This window comes from Balaenoptera acutorostrata, chromosome 7, assembly GCF_949987535.1.
Source record: "Balaenoptera acutorostrata chromosome 7, mBalAcu1.1, whole genome shotgun sequence".
Taxonomy (NCBI): Eukaryota; Metazoa; Chordata; class Mammalia; order Artiodactyla; family Balaenopteridae; genus Balaenoptera; species Balaenoptera acutorostrata.
This window is the reverse complement of record NC_080070.1, coordinates 117,239,692-117,259,987: the sequence shown is the minus strand read 5'-3', so window position 1 is coordinate 117,259,987 and position 20,296 is coordinate 117,239,692. Positions and strand designations below refer to the sequence as shown.

The 20,296-nt window shown below is 43.2% G+C and overlaps 1 protein-coding gene across 1 annotated transcript in view; it reads left to right on the top strand.

Moving 5' to 3' along the window:
- ABCA13 (ATP binding cassette subfamily A member 13) overlaps positions 1-20,296 on the top strand; it is a 273,722-nt gene that overhangs the window by 113,153 nt on the left and 140,273 nt on the right. The window contains 3 exon segments of the mRNA XM_057549669.1: positions 11-143; positions 7,966-8,304; positions 15,437-15,505. Coding sequence (XP_057405652.1) covers positions 11-143; positions 7,966-8,304; positions 15,437-15,505 — 541 coding nt within the window.

Here is a 20,296-nt window from a genome sequence, read left to right as displayed (position 1 = left end):
TTAACGACAGGAAAACTTGGAGAAAGCTTTGTGGGCCTATCGGTCTTCAGGAAGCTGAAGAAAGACATGCCCTCGAGGGCACCCTCCTCCACACTCACCTCCTGGCCGGAGCGGAGGGGCGTTGAGCTGGGCATCCTGAACCGGTACCTCCGTTCCCTCCTCCCTGATGGCATGAGATGCCGTGGGGTGTCTGAGCAGCTCTCTTTGCCTCTCTTAAAACCACGAACTCATCTCTTAGCCTCATCACCCACTTCAGCATTCTTGTTTACACTGATTGAAATCAGATTGAGATGGACCCACCACTGGTGGCTTGAAGACAGCTTTGCATGAGGCCCACCAGGCATGACTGTCACTGCTGAGAGAGGACGTCGGGGGTGGGGGGCCTGGGGAAATGCACAGGGGGTGTTTCCCAAGTAGGAAGAATGGCCTTGGGGTGGGGTTGGGGGAGAGCCTCAGCTCAGTGAGGTGAGAAACAGACAGGGGTGGTGGGTACAGCATTTGGTCATCGTCCATCCGTCCCTCATCCATCTGACCCACGCAGAGCAGAACCAAGGCTGAGGGCCAAGGCTGAGGTCGCGATGGGGGTGCAGCAGGAAGTGTCCCCGGGTCCTTCTCCTAACCGTCCGTTAGAACTTTGGAGGGATCTCAGGTTTGAAAACCCAAGTGTGAGGCCACTGAGAAGCTTCAGGAGGACCTGTCTTTGGTGCATTTAAGACAAAACCCAAATTCTGAGCTTGCGACCAGCCCAGGAGATGTATGTAGTTGGTGGCAGAGCCAAGCTGTACCCTGGTTGTCTGAACGTCAAGTCACTATCTTTTCAAGGCAGGTTTAAACAAAGGGGTTTCAGCAACCTTTAAATTATTCAAAAAACGTGGCTAGGTGTAAGGGATGACCCTATTCCAAAGTGAAATCCTAATTTGATTCTTTTAACATTTTGCGTATCATGATCATAATGCTTTTAAAAAAAATTTTATTGAAGTATAGTTGATTTATAGTGTTTTGTAAGCAAAGTGTAAGTTTTGTTCAGCAAAGTGATTCAGTTATACATATACATACATTCTTTTTCATATACTTTCCCACTGTGGTTTATCACAGGATATTGAATATAGTTCTCTGTGCTATACAGTAAGACCTTGTTGTTTATCCATCTTGTATATACTAGTTTGCATCTGCTAACCCCAAGCTCCCAGTCCTTCTCTCCCCCAACCCCCCTCCCCCTTGGTAACCACAAGTCTGTTCTCTATGTCTCTGAGTCTGTTTCTGTTTCATAGATAAGTTCATTTGTGTCATATTTTAGATTCCACATATAAGTTATATTGTATGATATTTGTCTTTCTCTGTCTGACTTACTTCACTTAGTATGATCATCTCTAGGTCCATCCATGTTGCTGAAAATGGTATTATTTCATTCTTTTTTACAGCTGAGTAGTATTCCATTGCGTATATGTGCCACATCCTCTTTATCCACTCCTTCTTTGATGGACATTTAGGTTGTTTCCATGTCCTGGCTATTGTAAATAATGCTGCAGTGAACATCGGGGTACATGTATCTTTTCGAATGGTTTTGTCTGGATATATGCCCAGTAGTGGGTTTTCTGGGTCATATGGTAGTTCTATTTTTAGTTTTTTAGGGAACCTCCATACTGTTCTCCAGAGTGGCTATATCAATTTACATTCCCACCAACAGTGCAAGAGGGTTCCCTTTTCTCCACACCCTCTCCAGCATTTTTTATTTGTAGATATTTTGATGATGGCCAATCTGACCGGTGTGAGGTGATACCTCATTGTAGTTTTGATATGCATTTCTCTAATAATTAGTGATGTTGAGCGTCTTTTCAACAATCATAGTGTTTTTTAAAGAATCAGATCAAGGATATATACCTGTATAACAATTGGAACCTTCAGTGGCTTTTCATGTAGAAAATTACTCTATCACCTACTTTTTTCTTTTTTTAAGAAAAATCATGTACAAGAAAATAGTATAGTTGTTACAAGAAAACAGGTAAAGCATCAGAAAAGTTGGGTAATATAGAGCTGTGAGATTATTATTAAAACAATTTAGATAAACATAGAATCTACTTGTTAGCTTTTTAAAGAATTAAACATAATACTCTTTTTGCTTTTCAAAAGCAAAGTTACAGTAATCTAGCATGCTTTTAAATTTTGTATATTTTTATATTATCATGTTTAATATTTAAGAAATAATTGTATTTTGGGTTTTATGTCATATTAATAAGCATACCAATGTGTCACAAAATATTTCCTTTCACTTTTTTCCCATCTTTTTTGATTTTCTCTTTTTTCTCTTTTCCTCTCCTTCCCTCCCCTGTCCCCCCCTTCCTTCCTTTCTTAATAGGAGGATATTTGATTTTGTTAGTTTTTCTTCTTTAAATGGTATGAATTATTATTCATAATTCAGTCATAATTTGCATAAATGTCACACAATTATAGTCTTTACCAAGACAAAGATTGGGGACCACCCCACCTAAGCCTTTTGTGCTCTGAATGGGGTCACTGGTGGCACGCTGCCTGTACAGATGTCAGTGTGTCCACGTGAGGTTGGGATTCCCGAGTCCTGGTGCTGGGACACATTTTCAACATTAATGCCCATCTGCAGGTGTTTACCTGTTTGATTAAAAGCCTAACCCCCAGGAGCCATCCAGCACTGTTAGTTTTCCATACAGCTTGCTGATTCTGTTTTCTGGATTGGTGAGAACAGATGAAATGATTTAAGCCTTTTCCTGTCTGCTAATGATTTTGAAGTCCCAGATCATGACTGGGGCACAGTAGAAAACGTAGTCATCCCTCAGCATCCGAGGGGGATTGGTTCCAGGACCCCTGTGAATACCAAAATCCCTGGATGCTCAAGTCCCTTATATAAAAAGGTGTAGTCTTTGACTATAACATACACACATCCTCCTGTATGTTTTAAATCATCTCTAGATTAGTTATAATACCTGATACAATATATACACTCAGTAAATAGTTACCAGTGTGTGACAAATCCAAGTGTTGCTTTTTGGAACTTTCTGGAGTATTTTTTTTTTTTTTCTTGAATATTTTCTGAAGCAGATACAGAGGGCCGGCCATATCCCTAATACCTGATGTACCGTGTTTCTGTCTCAGAATCTGTGTCTACTCCAAGGAGATCCTCCCCATGCCGGGCACCCTCCCTACCTGTCAGAGAACACCTTTTACTCCTTGAATTCCTGGCAGTGGCAGCCCCTTGGAGAAGTCTGACCCACTGTTAAATACAGTACACTGTGTTGGTCATGGTTAATTGTCATGTTTCGTTACGTTTGACTCTATTAGAAGACTAAAAGCTTTGAGAACTTTATTCAAAGAGAAAACCTAAGGAACTAGCATAGCACTTACACATAATAAATACTGTGCTTTGTTCTCCCAAATTAACTCACTTCACAATTTCTCCTGAACTGGGTGTATTTATAAATAAGTGAAAGGTTTGAATTACATTATTTTAAAGATCCACTTCAACTCTAAAATTTTCTTAACTCAGTGAACAAAGAAAAATACTATTTCTGTTTCATAAAATCGTGCATCTCCCAAATAAGTATACAGTCTTTACAGAATAATTATTGATTACAAGATGCATAAATATTCATTGTTCAAAAAACCAGAAAACTGTGAAGAAGAAAAAGTAGCATGATCTCACCACACAAATAAATAGAAATCTTTAATAAGTAGGTTGAAAATGTATATAGTACTTTGACTTTTTAAAAAAGATATTTATTTATTTATTTACTTGCACTGGGTCTTAGTTGTGGCAGGTGGGCTCCTTAGTTGTGGCATGTGAACTCTTAGTTGCAGCATGCATGTGGGATCTAGTTCCCTGACCAGGAATGGAAGCCAGGCCCCCTGCATTGGGAGCATGGAGTCTTATCCACTCTGCCACCAGGGAAGTCTCACTTTAACTTTCTGAATTTAAAAAATCACTTGGTCAAATTCAAATAGTGTATAGAGTGTAGAAATTATTTCATAAAAGACAACAACTTTTCACTAAAGTATGTACACCAAAACAGTAATAATTTTTCTAGTTTAATATTAATATTATTAGTAAATTATATTCATTCTATATGTATTATTTTGTAACATTTTTCTCCATTGAGTGGTTGTATTTTAAATTGTTCAATTAATCCCTCCTGTGTCAGACAACTTCTTGCTACTATTTTCTATAAGATGTAACAAACCACCTTGTTTGCTATATTTGATGAATTTCTATTGCTTTTTGACTAATACAACCCTTGGTTTGGAATTAAGCTGATCAAAGGTGGTTCATACTTGCTTCCCCCAGAAAGACTGAACAGGTCTATTCTCCCAGCAGCACTGTTAAGAAGGCCCATTTCCTAAAACACTCACTAATAGTAGGGATGAACATTGTTTTTAATCCTTACCATATTGATAATCTGAAAATTTATTTTCCAGATAAGTTTTCTTACATGAAAATATCTGATTTTGCAATAAACATATATTAGTTATTTTGTAGTTTTTTTTTTTTTAAAGGAACTGCATATTCAGGCATGCTGTTTGCCCAGTTTTCTTTTGGAGTATTCATTTTTCAAAAATTGACTTGAAGGCATTACATTTGTAATGCTTTGTTTTAAAATCTTCACGAATATTTGGATGAACTTGGCAATGTGGAGATTGCATTCTGGCGTGGATGCTGAGTCTTTAAGTAATCTTTTAACAATTGAAGCCACCTGACCAAAAAAAAAAGTCTTTGGACATCTTCCCTAAGCAATTTGATGGTCAGTGTAAATGGGAGTCAATAATTATGGATGTAACTGGAGTCCTTGAATATAATTGCACTCATAAGTCAAATGAGACAATTCATAACAATTTGGTCCAGTATTTCAGTTTTGTCTGTTAAATTATTCATATGAATACTTTCATGAGTTTAGCTGTGACTATTTGATTGGTGGTTGGATTCATGACATCAACTCTCTTAGCTCTTCATTTTTCCAATTGTGTCTAATTAACATATATGGGAAGGTGGGGAATATTTGTTTTTCTTAATATAAGAAACACCTTTCCCCACGGACTTACTGAGGCTGTCTGATGAGCATTTACTAGGACTGGTAGTTTCATAAGTGTGGTAATAATAATCCTCATTACCTCAAGGGAAAATACTACAAGTCTCTATTTTAACTGGGGGAAATGGCATCCAGAGAGGTTAGGTAAGCTTCCAGAAGTCACACAGCATGTTGGTGGCTGAGACTGGATTCAAATCCCGGTTTACGTGGATTGAAAGATGGAGCTGTCCCCACGCCACAGTGACGCTTGTGGTGGTCCCCTCTGGAGCACGGCCAGAGGGCACAGGGCCGTTGTCTGACCCGGGGCCTGCTCCTCCATCACCAGGCAAATCCACCACCCAGATGGTCACGTGCTCTTTCCATTTTGTAGCACCTGCTGTGCAGACAAAACCCTCTGTGACTTGAACAGGGGTTTGCAGTCACGGCCTGCGGTGCACGTATGTGAGAAGGCGCACAGTGTGGCAGAAGCGGCGGTGGCCAGATGTGCAGTCGAAGGATGCTGACCCGAGGGGTGTGGCTTCCGGTGGGCAGTGACCGGAGGTGTGGTGGAGGCACAAGCCCCCGGGCCCACCGGTGGCTTTCAGGTCCTCTTGAATGGAAACGGTGAGGCGTCTGTCTTGGTGGAGAAACAACTCCTGAGCCAGAGGCCGTGAGGACAATAAGCAATCATCTCAGCAGTCATTTTGGAATCTAGGGGTTTGGCAACCAACAACATCTCAGTTATTTCTGCTTGAGTTAGATAACTCACGTAATTACCCTAATAGGTCTGCATACGTAATGCCATGCGTCAGTATTATCCCACATTAGAATGTCCTAAAATGATCAGGAAGGGGGTATTTTGTATTCGTGTCTATGTTTATACGATGAAGGATCAAATTTAGCTTAATATACCTTTTCTAGCACTAGAGTCTCTCTATCTGCTGATTTAATAACTGCTTTATGAGAGTTATATATGAATCATCATTAGTTGTGCATTAAATCAGCAATTCTTTAACCCAGCTGAGCATCGGAATCCCCCGGGAAGTTTTCGTTTTCTTTCTTTTTTTTTAAAGCAGATTTTAATCTCTGAGTCTGTGAAGATCTGATTCTGTCTGAGGTGGGACCTGGAAATCAGCATTTAAAAAAAGGTACCCAGGTGAATCTGACATGTAGTCGGAAGTATTAACCACTATTTTCACCACAAGCCCAGCCTCATTAGAGAGTGCTGCTTGTTTTACAATAAAATGTTACTTTGTATCATAATGTGCATCTCATCATGTGACCTTCAGTGCAGTAAAGGCTGTCATCCCTAATCTTCAAAGCGTCTGGTAAAGGGCTTCACCTTCTGCCACCTGCCACGCGTACTCAGCGCTTCACACAGTTATTCGCCGAATATGCCACGCTGGTTAATAGCTCATGTGCTGGTCTTTAAACATCCAGATTTTCTTGACTGCCTTCAAACATCTCCTGGTGGGTCTTAAGGATTCTGCTTAAATGTCCCCACTTTCCCTCTAAACCTCCCAAGACTGCGTCTTTGATTCCAATCCTTGAGGCACTGCCCACCTCATTACACTAGTTTACATCGTGTCGGGTTGTTTACATTTTTATCTCAATCCCTGTGTTACACCTTTTTTGAGGACAGAAACCAAAGAGCCAGAGCCTGCACACACTGGCTCTCAGGGAGGATCTACAGATGAGGGGGGTCTTTCAGATATGCATTTTCTTCTCCAGCTGTGCCTCTGCAGCTCTGCTCTCAGTGCTATTATCAGTCGTTTATCTTTCAAGACGGTAGTTTCTTTAAAAGTGTTTTCTTCTGGGACTTTAAGCTTATTCACTGCTCTTTCATTAACTGTATTTCAGTTTGATATTTGTAAGCAGTACAGTCAATTTAGCATAGCTGTTTTTTTTTTTGGCCATGCTGCATGGCTGGTGGGATCTCAGTTCCCCGACCAGGGATTGAACCTGGGCCACGGCGGTGAAAGTGCAGAGTCCTAACCACTGGACCGCCAGAGAGCTCCCACATCTGTCCTTTCAGAGGCTGCTTTTCTTGTGCGATACTTTAGGAGGAATCAGTGGGGGGTCCATGGGCCTGGCCGAGGTTCAGCCGTGTCGTCCTTTAGACGTGCCCGGCTGGAGGCTGCAGTCCATGGGCCTCTCTGTTTGCTCCCAGCTTCGCCTCCTCAGCTGGATGCAGAATCTGCTCTCACGGGCTGTTTGGCCGGAATAGGGGCAGGTTCACTGCACAGCGTCTGTGGACCCCGATGACCACCCTAGGAGGGAGCCTGGCAGGAGGACCGGGCCAGGACGCCCAGTTCGTGCTGTGCTTTCCGGGTTTACCTTTTGCCTCTCTGTTCGCGGAGGGCTGTTATCAGATTTGCCGCGTAAGGAAGGGAGGCCAGCGCTGCTGAGGCGAGGCCGGGACCCCCTGCCCCATGAGGCTGACCCAGCTCCTCCTCACCAGGGATGCCCCAGATGTGGCAGAGGATGCAGGGTGCGGGGGTCGGCAGGGAACTGGGGAGAGGCAGGTGTGGTGCCGCCCGAATCCTGACCAGGATGTAACCTGTGAGGGGGGAGACACGGGGTGAGAACAGAGGAGGAGAACCAGGAGAGGGGGTCTCAGGGAGGAAGTGCCCTCTCTGTCACCTCCCACCCCTTCCTCGGTGGCTTGGGGACCTTGGAACGTCTTGCTTTTTTTCTTCTTGTGCGAGAATTCAGGCTCATGTCACAGGCTTTGTTTTAACCCATAAGAATAAACACAAGCCCCTTCTCCCCATCCTTTTGCATCTGCCTGCCCCCCTTCAGAAGCAGGAGTGGAGTGGGGGCCACTGTGACATCTGTCCTTGTGTTTAATGTCACGGGATGCCCCGTGCGTGTAACTTTCTGGTGTGTCCTTACTTAGGGTAGAGTGGGAGCCGCTGGTGCTTCTGGGCTGAAGGATCAGTGAAGGGACCTGCACGACGGGGGGTGTGTTGGGGATGCCACGTGGGTCCCGGGCACTAACCCTCCATATCTTCCTGTCCCCTCCGACGGCACGCCTGCTGGTACCCCCGGTGCGGGGCGGCCCCCTGCTCTGGGCACCAACGGCTGCCCTCCTGCTGAAGCGGCTCTGCCACTCGGGTCGGGCCTGGAAGGCCACCGCCGCCGACCTGCTGCTGCCCGTGCTCTTCGTGGCCTTGGCGATGGACTTGCTCATGGTGAGGCCTTTGGCCATTGACTGCCTTCCCCTCAAACTGACACCTGGCCATTACGACATGGCCGAAACCTACTTTTTCAGGTAAGAACCTTTTTTGGCTTCTTCCCTTGTATTTCCAAATTATGTCAGGACAGATTAGGAAGAGCAGTAGCTCTGATTCTTTAAGAATTTCAAATATACATGCGTCGTCATCGTTTTGGAGGTCGGTGTTCCCGAGGGTGAGCACTGAGGAGGTCCTGCTTCTTTCGGCGCCTGTCTCACGACAGATGCTGAGGACAGATGCGGCAAGCCTGGTCCAACCTCTGTGCCCGCCGGCTCCCCTTGGTGGAAGGGGACACGACCGCTGACATGCAGAGAGTGGGGCTCACAACCGCCCACGGGCCCTGAGCCGGGACTGGGAGGGCTGGATGTGGTCCAGAATGGTTAGGACTTTAGAAGAGTATATACATTGTATATTTCACAAACCCTCCAAGGCTGCTTCCGGGACACCTGCCCTTAGCTGCACGCCCCCCTCTGCAGAGAAATGTCTGGATTTTCTCTCTAAACAGGAGGGGACCCCGGCACAGCCCTGAGCCAGATTAAGTCCTGTTCTGCCGATACGTTCAGGCCAGTCTGAGTGTTGCCGCCAGATGAGTTTACGTAGGAAGTCCTCAGAGCTTCCAGGGGTGTTGTTTCTCCCACGTGGGGTTGGGGACACGAGAGAGGTCCCGGCCTCCTGAGAGCCTCGCCCTGGGTGGGCTGGTCCCTCTGGACCAAGTTCAGAGCATCTTCGCTGAGCATCTGCTGCGGCTGGGATCTGGGCATCTTTACACTGAGTGCCGAGCCTGGACCATCTTCCTTCCAGCAGGCGCTGCTCAGTCCCACTGGGGCCAAGACCCAGACTGGGGGCGCCTGGTCCACGCTGAGCAGGCATCTTCATCGGGCTGAGCATGGTGCGGGCAGCTGGGAGGTAGGGGGTAAGTTTGCTTTTGTCAAATGCGTATCTTGATGAAAGTACTGAGCTGCATTAGCTAGGCTCTGAGTGCTTGCTGATCTTTGTGCCACTTTTACAACGGTGTGCGATGTGGAGTTAAACAACTACAGGCACAAAAGGAAAAGTCGAGAGTGAACTCTTTGGTTTGTTTCTATCTCCATGGTAACGGGATCCCCCGCCCCCCCAGCCCTGTGTGAAGAACCTTGCATCTGTCCCGAGTATTCCTTTCCAAGAGGGGTCCTCCTCTCTGGCCCAGTGCTTTATTTACCTGCTCTCATCCCTCATCTACGGAATGGTTAAATGTGTGAGAATGTCCACTAATGCTTCTTCTTTTTTTTTTTTTTTTTTAAACTTTGGGTTTATTTATTTATTTATGGCTGTGTTGGGTCTTCGTTTCTGTGCGAGGGCTTTCTCTAGTTGCGGCAAGTGGGGGCCACTCTTCATCGCGGTGCGCGGGCCTCTCATTATCGCGGCCTCTCTTGTTGCGGAGCACAGGCTCCAGACGCGCAGGCTCAGTAATTGTGGCTCATGGGCCTAGTTGCTCCTTGGCATGTGGGATCTTCCCAGACCAGGGCTCGAACCCATGTTCCCTGCATTGGCAGGCAGATTCTCAACCACTGCGCCACCAGGGAAGCCCCCACTAATGCTTCTTACTAGCCAGATGTTCAGATTTCTGTTGCACTCCTCAGGTATGTAAGAGCTGTGAATATTTTGAGCTTTTCAGTTACAAAATTGCAACTGTCCATTTTTTTCCATCATACATTTCCATCACAAGTTTTTCGGGGGTAACATCAGTATTTTCAGGATGCATATTACCAGATTACCCTTATAAATGTGCACCGATTTACAGCCCCATAAAACCCTTGATTCTTTTATTCAACAAGTATTTATTATGTACCTACTACATGCCACATACCATTCTTGGTAGTCACCCACGTATGAACAGAACAGGCCCAAATCCCCACATTCGTGGGAGAGAGGAATCTTATTTCTCCGAATCTGCACTCTTGCTTTTGATGCCCAGACCTGCTGATGCATTGCTTTGTTAGGCGGCTCTTAGGTTACTCTTGAGACTGAATGTTCTCAGTCACTTTATGATTGTTTAAAATTTCACTTTGTATATTGAATGGATTGAGCATCACATGCAATTAAGTTATATTCTCAGTGATCTCCCTTCTCCTCTGCCCCGTCTTCACCTCTTCACCTTTTCTTCTCAGGGAGGTGAAGATTTCTCTACATGGTGTTCATGTCACTGAAACCATTTTCAAATATCATTGAAATGGTTGCAAATAGCCATTCACTTTCTCCACTGCGTTATTAATTTGGTAATTATGTTTTTGTTTGTCTGAGAGCATTTTTCCTGTTCTCACAGTATTAATCTCTCACAGAAGGAATGCACTCCAAAATATTTTGAGTCTGAGAATGATAGATATTTTAATATTTTCTTCCATTTCTAAGAAGCTGAGGAGGCTATATATTTGATGCTCATTTTCTCATCCTTACAGACGGGATGGGTCATAGGATAGGGTGTGTGTTCTGTCAGAAATCGCGTATTTCCCCTCTTCTAATCTTTAAATTCAGACTAAACAGAAAGGAACGAGTTTACATGTCATTAGTTTTTGCTTAGTAGAGTAGCAGTTTACCTAGTTATGAGGGAAAAACTGTAAGGTGCTGCCAGAGATGGTTCATACTGATGGAGACCTTCCTTGTTCGTCCGAGTTTTCCTCGTGGGCGAGGAGGGTGCCTGTGCCCCTTTTGGACACACAGATGCTCTGCTTAAGGCTCACCATGGACACCACTACCTCCTTCCGTGTCCTTCTTCTGCTCTAGTGGGGTGACCACGTGTCCTGCTTTGCTCAGAGGTGAGGCCTGTCATCTTGGCGTCCATATTAATCATGCCCTTTCACTCTCAGAAGTTTCCTGGAAACCGTGTCTCAGTTTCAGAAAGAAAGTCCTGTGTAGGCAAATGACTCTCAGTTACTGTTACTTTATTTATTTAGTTTTGGTTCAAGGTGTCTATTCATTCAGCGAAGTTGTTTTTATTCTGGTAAAATAGATACAACACAAAATTTACCATTTGAGGTATTTTTAAGTGTATCCACATTATATTCACTGAGCACCTGAGCTGTTTGAGTTTCTCTGGCTGCTGGGACCCTCAGCCGTGTCTGTCCTGAGATGCCCAGGCAGCCACGCTTCCTGTCTCAGGAGTAGGAAGGCGTCTGCTTTCCTCCTTCGGGCCAAGAGACTGGGGAGGCTGAGGTCTGCAGGTCTCCGAGGGCTACCTTCTGCAGGATGGCCCTTTTTCCTCCCCGCCCAGGGTGCTTTGCACCTGTTCTTCAAATGCCATCCCTGTGTTGCCCGGCCTGGGGCACCTCTGCCTGTGGAAGCACCCACAGAGCCCACGGCCCCCCTGGAGCAGTTGCCGGTCAGCCCAGGGCTGGCACGGGACAGGGAGGGGCTGGACTGGGAGCAGGGTATGGGGGGAGGCCCACGCAGCCTGCTTTCTCGAGTTGGTTTGATCTCCATGTGCGTCAGAGCCATCTGGGACTCTTGTTAACACGAAGCCCCTTGGGGTGCTGGTGAGGAATATGCGCTGGTTCAAGCAAGCCCCCCACCACGCTGCTGCACGTGGAGTTTTGAGAAATGCTGACATGGAGAGGAAGCAGTGCCCCATGCAGGAAATGCCTCAGGAATCCCAGTCAAGCACTCTTTCCAATCCCTAGAGTCTGGTAAGGACAGGCTTCATGTGCCTCTAACAGCACTTTAAATACAGCCAAGAGTTTGAAGACAACCAAAAAGAAATAGTTTAAGAACAAGCATTTGAATTTTATGGCAACAGGGATAATTTAAAGCTAGTTCTTTTTTCCTTTTTTTTCAAGTGACCTCTAGACCTAAGCAAAAAAGTAGTAAAAAGTAAACCATAACTTTGAAACTTGCTCTTAGCAATTATTCCAAGTAAACTCCTTTGTGGATCAATATTTTTATTCAGAAAAAAAATTTCAAACTTGCATATTTGTTCTTGGATTTGTGGGCCAAAAGAGAGCTATTCAGAGTATTTCCATAGATGCCACAAATACCGTTTTCTTTTTATGGGCAACATTTCCATGGAAAATACTTCCCTTTCCTTCTAAAAGTGTTTTCTCATTTGTCAGAAACAGAGGTCACGCTGCCTACTTATGAGACAGAGCTTTGTTGTAAATTTCAGCATCTTTCATCACTGTGTGTTTCTGGACACAGCTATATGGAATCAGATTAGGCCAGTTGTAAACCCCCTGGATATTTTAAAATCTTGGTTGTATTTCACGCGGTGGGAAAAAAGTTGTTTTCCAATAAATAGTTATTCTTTTTGGTTTTGGATGCTATAGCAGTGTTCGCATTCCAACTTAGGCCTGAAAGTAAAGTTGTCCTCAGCTCGGTGTAATAGGCTGTTCTTTCTTTTCCATTATAATTGGTCCTTTCTGAAAGGTAAGAGGTCTGGGAAGATCAAATTGAGGGAGGTAAAATAACTGGGTAGAGATGAAGGAGTAGGTCTACGATTTCAGTGCATTAGCAAGATGACAGTTTGTTCCACAAATTGCTTTTGAGAATCGGCTGTGTTCTGACTACTGTCCTAAGCCTTCCCCTTTCTCTCATGGATTGTTTTGTTCCACGATGAGAAGCCCACAGTTAAGCCAGTGGAGATGTTGCAGCCACTGGGAGGAAACGGGATAGAAGAGGTGGCAGAGGGGGGCTCACAGGAGGAGGAACTTGGAGGTTAGTGGCTGGAGACAGTGTCCAACCAGGTAGCAGGGAAGCGGATGCCCGTCAGAGGGAGTTGGTCCGCCCCATCAGAAGGCGGTTCCGCTGGGCTGGGCCGGGGTGCCTTATGGGAGAGAAAGTCGGGAAGAGCAGGGAGGGACTTGAATACTCTTTCAAGGCTCGTAGGTAACAGGGAACCAGTGATACATTTTTTTTTTTTTTAAGTTTTTAGTTGATTTTTATTTATTTATTTATTTATTTATTTATTTTTGGCTGTGTTGGGTCTTCGGTTCGTGCGAGGGCTTTCTCCAGTTGCGGCAAGCGGGGGCCACTCTTCATCGCGGTGCGCGGGCCTTTCTCTATCGCGGTGCGCGGGCCTTTCTCTATCGCGGTGCGCGGGCCTTTCTCTATCGCGGCTTCTCTCATTGCGGAGCACAGGCTCCAGACGCGCAGGCTCATTAATTGTGGCTCACGGGCCCAGTTGCTCCGCGGCATGTGGGATCTTCCCAGACCAGAGCTCGAACCCGTGTCCCCTGCATTAGCAGGCAGATTCTCAACCACTGCGCCACCAGGGAAGCCCCAGTGATACATTTTGAGCAGAGAATACACCAGATTGTTGCGTGAGAGGCTCACTGCCGATTATGGAAATTGGGAATCTCTGTAAAGTCCCCGTCTGTGCTGAGGCTGCACTGCTCGAGGGTGGACATTGCGCCTCATTCTGGGCTTTGACGTGTACTTTCAGGATGTGGGGTGCACGATCCTCACCTCCCCAGACCTCCCCAGACATCCCCAGGTTTAATCGCTGGTAGAAAGTCAGAAAGGTGTTCAGGAGTCAACTTTGCTTTGTCTATAAACAAAGAAATCGATTAGAAGAATCAGTGGTTGAAGGTTACTTTGCGGTGTCTACGTTTCTCAAGAGAAGCTAATGTTGAAGTTCTTTAGAAAAAACCATTTATGCTCATTTGTTAATTTATATACTGCTTCTTTCCAAAGATTTGAGGTCATCGTTCACATGTAAATGATCTATCATTTTTTCCTTTATTTTGAGGGTAAGTGTTCCCAGAGATGTCTATTCAAAAGCATTTTGCAAATTACATGATGTAAGTTCTAGAAAGTAATAAATCTCTCTTCTTTCATAAACACTTATCATCCAGAATTTTAATTAATTGAAATGAGCCCCACTCCTAATCAGCCAGGTTTAAAATATCATCTCCTTTACAGTTTCTCAAGTCAAGATATTTCTTACAATTGATGGATAGAAGTTAATGTAGGGGCTTCCCTGGTGGCGCAGTGGTTGAGAATCTGCCTGCTAATGCAGGGGACACGGGTTCGAGCCCTGGTCTGGGAAGATCCCACATGCCGCGGAGCAGCTGGGCCCGTGAGCCACAATTGCTGAGCCTGCGCGTCTGGAGCCTGTGCCCCGCGACGGGAGGGGCCGCGATAGAGAAAGGCCCGCGCACCGCGATGAAGAGCGGTCCCCGCACCGCGATGAAGAGTGGCCCCCGCTTGCCGCAACTGGAGAAAGCCCTCGCACGAACCGAAGACCCAACACAGCCAAAAATAAATAAATAAATAAATAAATAAATAAGAAAATCCTTTAAAAAAAAAAAAAAGAAGTTAATGTAGAGTTTGTTTCTGTATCTCTTCCAGACTATAAGAATAGTGCGTCTTATCTTTGATGGTGTCTTCAATAAGAAGATTCCATCTTGGTGGCCTTGGTTCCCATGGATGCTGCTTGAACTATTAACAGACTTCTGAGATTTGTGCCAGTAAAATAGATACTATAATTCATTGTGTACTTAAAGCATACATAGGACTTCTTTCTTCTTATTGAAGAAAATGTTCAATATAATTCACATATAGAAACACACAAAAAACAAATAGAAGAAGTTGTTTTGTGGGACTTCCCTGGAGGTCCAGTGATTAAGACTTCGTGCTTGCACCGCAGGGGGCACGGGTTTGATCACTGGCCGGGGAACTAAGATCCTACGTGCTGTGCAGTGCAGCCAAAAAAATAAATAAATAAAATAAAAAATTAAATAAACTACTTTATGAAGAAAAGAATTTGTTTTGTTGCAGGGCTATGCTATAGGACATGTACTGATAGCAAATCAGAGCTCTAGCAGTCAGAGAATAGTTTTATAGACTAATATATTAACAAGATGTAATACTATGCAGCCTTTAAAATTAATTTTTTAAAAACATACAAAAATGCCAGAGTTGGTAATATTATAATGTTAAGTGAAAGGATGAGAAAAATAATACACTTGAATGTAAGTATATAAAAATGCATTATCTGTCTTGGTAAAACTGTGCTTTTAAGACATTTCTTCATCCAGTTGCTGGTTTGGCCTCACCATAAAAAAGGTGAATGATTAGCTCTATCTGGGCTGCTAGGAACATGTGCCTGGACAGTTGGCCTGAGCTCTCTCTGACAGACTGTCCTGTGAGCTCCCAGGCAAGTATTAACCTCCCGCCTTGTTTCCTTTGTCTCACGACAAGCAGCAGTGAGAACTGTGACATGGAGCTCACCCGCGTGCTTTTGCGGAAGTTTGGGGATCAGGACCCTCTGTGCTGACTTACACTCAGACCTGTAAGTATCCGATGCAGAAGTGCAGCCTCCAGCCAGTCCCCCGCAGGCTGGCAGGACTGGCTTCTCCCGGACTGTGTCGCCTGTTCTCACTATAGGGCTGAGACTGAGCAGGCCTGAGGGGTTTTGCCGTCTAAAATGACCTGAAATAAGCTCCATCATTGCCCCTTCCCTTCCTTGGTGAAGACATGCTTTATATCATTGCAAAAAACATTAAATAATAATGAATAACATTCCCTTTGCTAAATAAAACCCCAAAAGAACAAAACTAAAAGAATAAGGTAGCAGTTAAGTATGAAATATGTAGTAACTGTTTTTTACTTTTAGGGTAAACTTGTACCTATGAAAAGATTAATTGTACTTTTTTTAACTAAAGGGAGTTAAAAAGTCCGTAACATCAGTGTGGGTGTGAATTACTTTGAAGACTTTTTTTCCTAGGTTTTGAAAATGATAATATAGAGATGACCTTTCATGAAACCTTGATAAAACATGCCTTTCTTCATAAACATACCTTTCTTCTCTCTCTCTTATTTTTCTTGACTGTTATTTATTGAGGATCTACTATAAATATCATGTTGTTGTAGGAACCAGGATTGATGGAGGACATGGCCCCCGGCTCAAGAATTTGCAAATGGGGAAAGTGATAAAAACCATAATGATGTATTAAGTACTAAAGTGTATGTTTTTCAGTAATAAATATAAAAATCCAGACAATAATACAATATTGGCATATGTTTTCCTAATTTGTGATGACATTCTGTGCATTAGTCATGTTGGTGATTAGCACGAGACTGAATAACTATTAGCAGTCTCAGTGAGGAAGAATTAATAGAAAATTAATTACGTTGTTTCACTTTAGTCTTCTCTTGAAAAAGAAAGTAATTTATTTAACTAAATAAAAGCTTCCATGGTGATGCTTTTATCTCCCTTCTGTCCAAAGAAACACACAGGTTGTAAAAAGTGTCTACCTTTGAGAAATTGAAATATAACCTGTGGCCCTGAAGGATATAGTCTGGGACCAACCTGGCAACAAAGAAAGAACAGTTGGCAGAAAAAAAAAAATGTATATATTATTGGAGTATAATTGCTTTACAATGTTGTGTTAGTTACTCCCGAACAGTGAAGTAAATCAGCTCTATGTATAAATATATCCCCTCCCTCTTGGACCTCCCTCCCCCTCCCATCCCATCCCACCCATCTAGGTCATCACAGAGCACTGAGCTGAGCTCCCCACCTTCCCCCCTGTGTCCACACATCTGTTCTCTACGTCTGCGTCTCTATTCCTGCCCGGGAAATAGGTTCATCTGTACTATTTTTCTAGATTCCACAAATATGCGTTAATATACGATATTTGTTTTTCTCTTTCTGATGTACTTCACTCTGTATGACAGACTCTAGGTCCATCCACATCTCTACAAATGATCCAATTTCATTCCTTTTCATGACTGAGTAATGTTCCATTGTATATATGTACCCCATCTTCTTTATCCATTCCTCTGTTGATGGACATTTAAGTTGCTTCCATGTCCTGGCTATTGTAAATAGTGCTGCAATGAACATTGGGGTGCATGTATCTTTTCGAATTATGGTTTTCTCCAGGTATATACCCAGGAGTGGGACTGCTGGATCATGCAGTAGTTCTATTCTTAGTTTTTTAAGGAAACTCCATACTGTTCTCCATAGTGGCTGTATCAATTTACATTCCCACCAACAGTGCAGGAGGGTTCGCTTTTCTCCACACTCTCTCCAGCATTTATTGTTTGTCGATTTTTTGATGATGGCCATTCTGACTGGTGTGAGGTAGATACCACATTGTAGTTTTGATTTGCATTTCTCTAATAATTAGTGCTGTTGAGCAACTTTTCATGTGTTTGTTGGCAATTTGTATATCTTCTTTGGAGAAATGTCTATTTAGGTCTTCTGCCCATTTTTGGATTGGGTTGTTTGTTTTTCTGATATTGAGCTGCATGAGCTGTTTGTATATTTTGGAGATTAATCCTTTGTCTGTTGCTTCATTAGCAAATATTTTCTCCTATTTTGAGGGTTGTCTTTTTGACTTGTTTGTGGTTTCCTTTGCTGTGCAAAAGCTTTTGAGTTTAATTAGGTCCCATTTGTTTATTTCTGTTTTTATTTCCATTTCTCTAGGAGGTGGATCAAAAAGGATGTTGCTGTGATTTATGTTATAGAGGGTTCTGCCTGTGTTTTCCTCTAAGAGTTTTATAGTGTCTGGCCTTACAGTTAGGTCTTAGTCTATTTTGAGATTATTTTTGTATATGGTGTTAGGGAGTGTTCTAATTTCATTCTTTTACATGTAGCTGTCCAGTTTTCCCAGCACCACTTATTGAAGAGGCTGTCTTTTTTCCATTGTATATTCTTGCCTCCTTTGTCATAGATTAGGTTATCACTGCTGCATGGATTTACCTCTGGACTTTCTATCCTGTACCACTGATCTATATTTCTGTTTTTGTGCCAGTACCATACTGTCTTGATCACTGTAGCTTTGTAGTATAGTCTGAAGTCAGGGAGTCTGATTCCTCCAGCTCCATTTTTCCTTCTCAAGATTGCTTTGACTATTCAGGGTCTTTTGTGTCTCCATACAAATTGTAAAACTTTTTGTTCTAATTCTGTGAAAAATGCCATTGGTAATTTGATAGGGATTGCATTGAATCTGTAGATTGGTTTGGGTAGTATAGTCATTTTCACTATATTGATTCTTCCAAGCCAGGAACATGGTATATCTCTCCATCTGTTTGTGTCGTCTTTTATTTCTTTCATCAGTGTTTTATAGTTTTCTGTGTTCAGGTCTTTTGTCTCCTTAGGTAGATTTATTCCTAGGTATTTTATTCTTTTTGTGGCAATGGTAAATGGGATTGTTTCCTTAATTTCTCTTTCTGATCTTTCATTGTTAGTATATAGGAATGCAAGAGATTTCTGTGCATTAATCTTGTATCCTGCAACTTTACCAAATTCAGTGATTACCTCTAATTGTTTTCTGGTAGCACCTTTAGGGTTCTCTATGTTTAGTATCATGCCATCTACAGACAGTGAGAGTTTTACTTCTTTTCCAATTTGGATTCCTTTTATTTCTTTTTCTTCTCTGATTGCTGTGGCCAGGACTTCCAAAACTATGTTGAATGATAGTGGTGAGAGTGGACATCCTTGTCTTGTTTGTGATCTTAGAGAAAATGTGTTCAGTTTTTCACCATTGAGAATGACGTTTGCTGTGGGTTTGTCATATATGGCCTTTATTAGGTTGAGGTAGGTTCCCTCTATGCCCACTTTCTGGAGAATGTTTATCATAAATGGGTGTTGAATTTTGTCAGAAGCTTTTTCTGCATCTATTGAGATGATCATGTGGTTTTTATCCTTCAATTTGTTAATTGGTGTATCACATTGATTGATTTGCATATATTGAAGAATCCTTGCATTCCTGGGATAAACCCCACTTGATCATGGTGTACGATCCTTTTAATGTGCTGTTGGATTCTGTTTGCTAGTATTTTGTTTGAGGATTTTTGCATATATGTTCATCAGTGATATTGGCCTGAGTTTTCTTTTTTTTGTGCCATCTTTGTCTGGTGTTGGTATCAGGGTGATGGTGGTCTCATAGAATGAGTTTGGGAGTGTTCCTCCCTCTGCTATATTTTGGAAGAGTTTGAGAAGGATGGGTGTTAGCTGTTCTCTAAATATTTGATAGAATTTGCCTGTGAAGCCATCTGGTCCTGGGCTTTTGTTTGTTGGGAAAATTTTTTTTTTTTTTTTAATTGGAGAATCTAGTCTTTCAAGAGGGAAAAAGAAGTAGAGTCAATGCTCAGGGAGTGGAACATATTCTGAATTCTGCTCAGACGTCTGTTTTACCTTCAGATACTGTTGGAGGAAGGACAGCAGTCCCCAGAGCTGTGCCCCCGCCTCCCCCAGCCTGCGGACCACCCTCACTCTTTCGCCCGCAGCTTTCCTCTGCGTTCCTGGTCTGTTTCTGTTTCTGCCTTTTTCTTTGTGAAATCCTCATCTCTTAACTCATTCCTGATTTGTAACCATTTCTACTCTTTTCCTTTGTCAGCATGACAAAAAGCTGGGGGGCAGGGTGCCTTATACAAGGGGGTGCTTTGGATCCTTCTATCAATAATACTTTCTGTCCATGTTACACAAAAAGGCTTGATTTACTGAAGTCCGAGATCGAAGCAAAATGTTTTATTTAAAACAAATATGTGTCCTTCTGTAAGTGTAAAACATTGTTGAATTCAATATCTACATATTCTGTTTTAGGCAGACTTTAGTCATCATTTGATTATGAATTAACAGAAACATTTTAAAACAATAGATGGGATTCTGCGTATTGACTGTTTTTCTGTTCAGACTCTGAGCTCATGCTGCGGGAACCAAGTTGAACTCCTGCCTTTACCTCCTTTCACACAGAAGGCAGCAAAAATCTCCAGAAAAAGCTATTGTGGTATAAACATGAACTAAACTTTACATTTTCCCATTATAGTAGATGATGCCTAATTTAAATTTTAAAATGTGCTGAAGTTCCCAGCCTTTAGAAGCAGACTGGGAGATTTCAATACCAAGGCTTATGTCCCAGGGCTTGTGTCTGGTGACACTCCAGCCGTGATTTCCCTACTACCGCTGAAGTAAAACAGTCACTTTTCCCACTCATTCTTGATACTGTTTTGTATAGAACAGAGTGGTAGTGAGCAAATCTTATATTTCTATTGCACGTTCAAAGCCAAGTGGAGAGATGGGTCAGGTTCGTGTCCATGGTCAGATGGCAG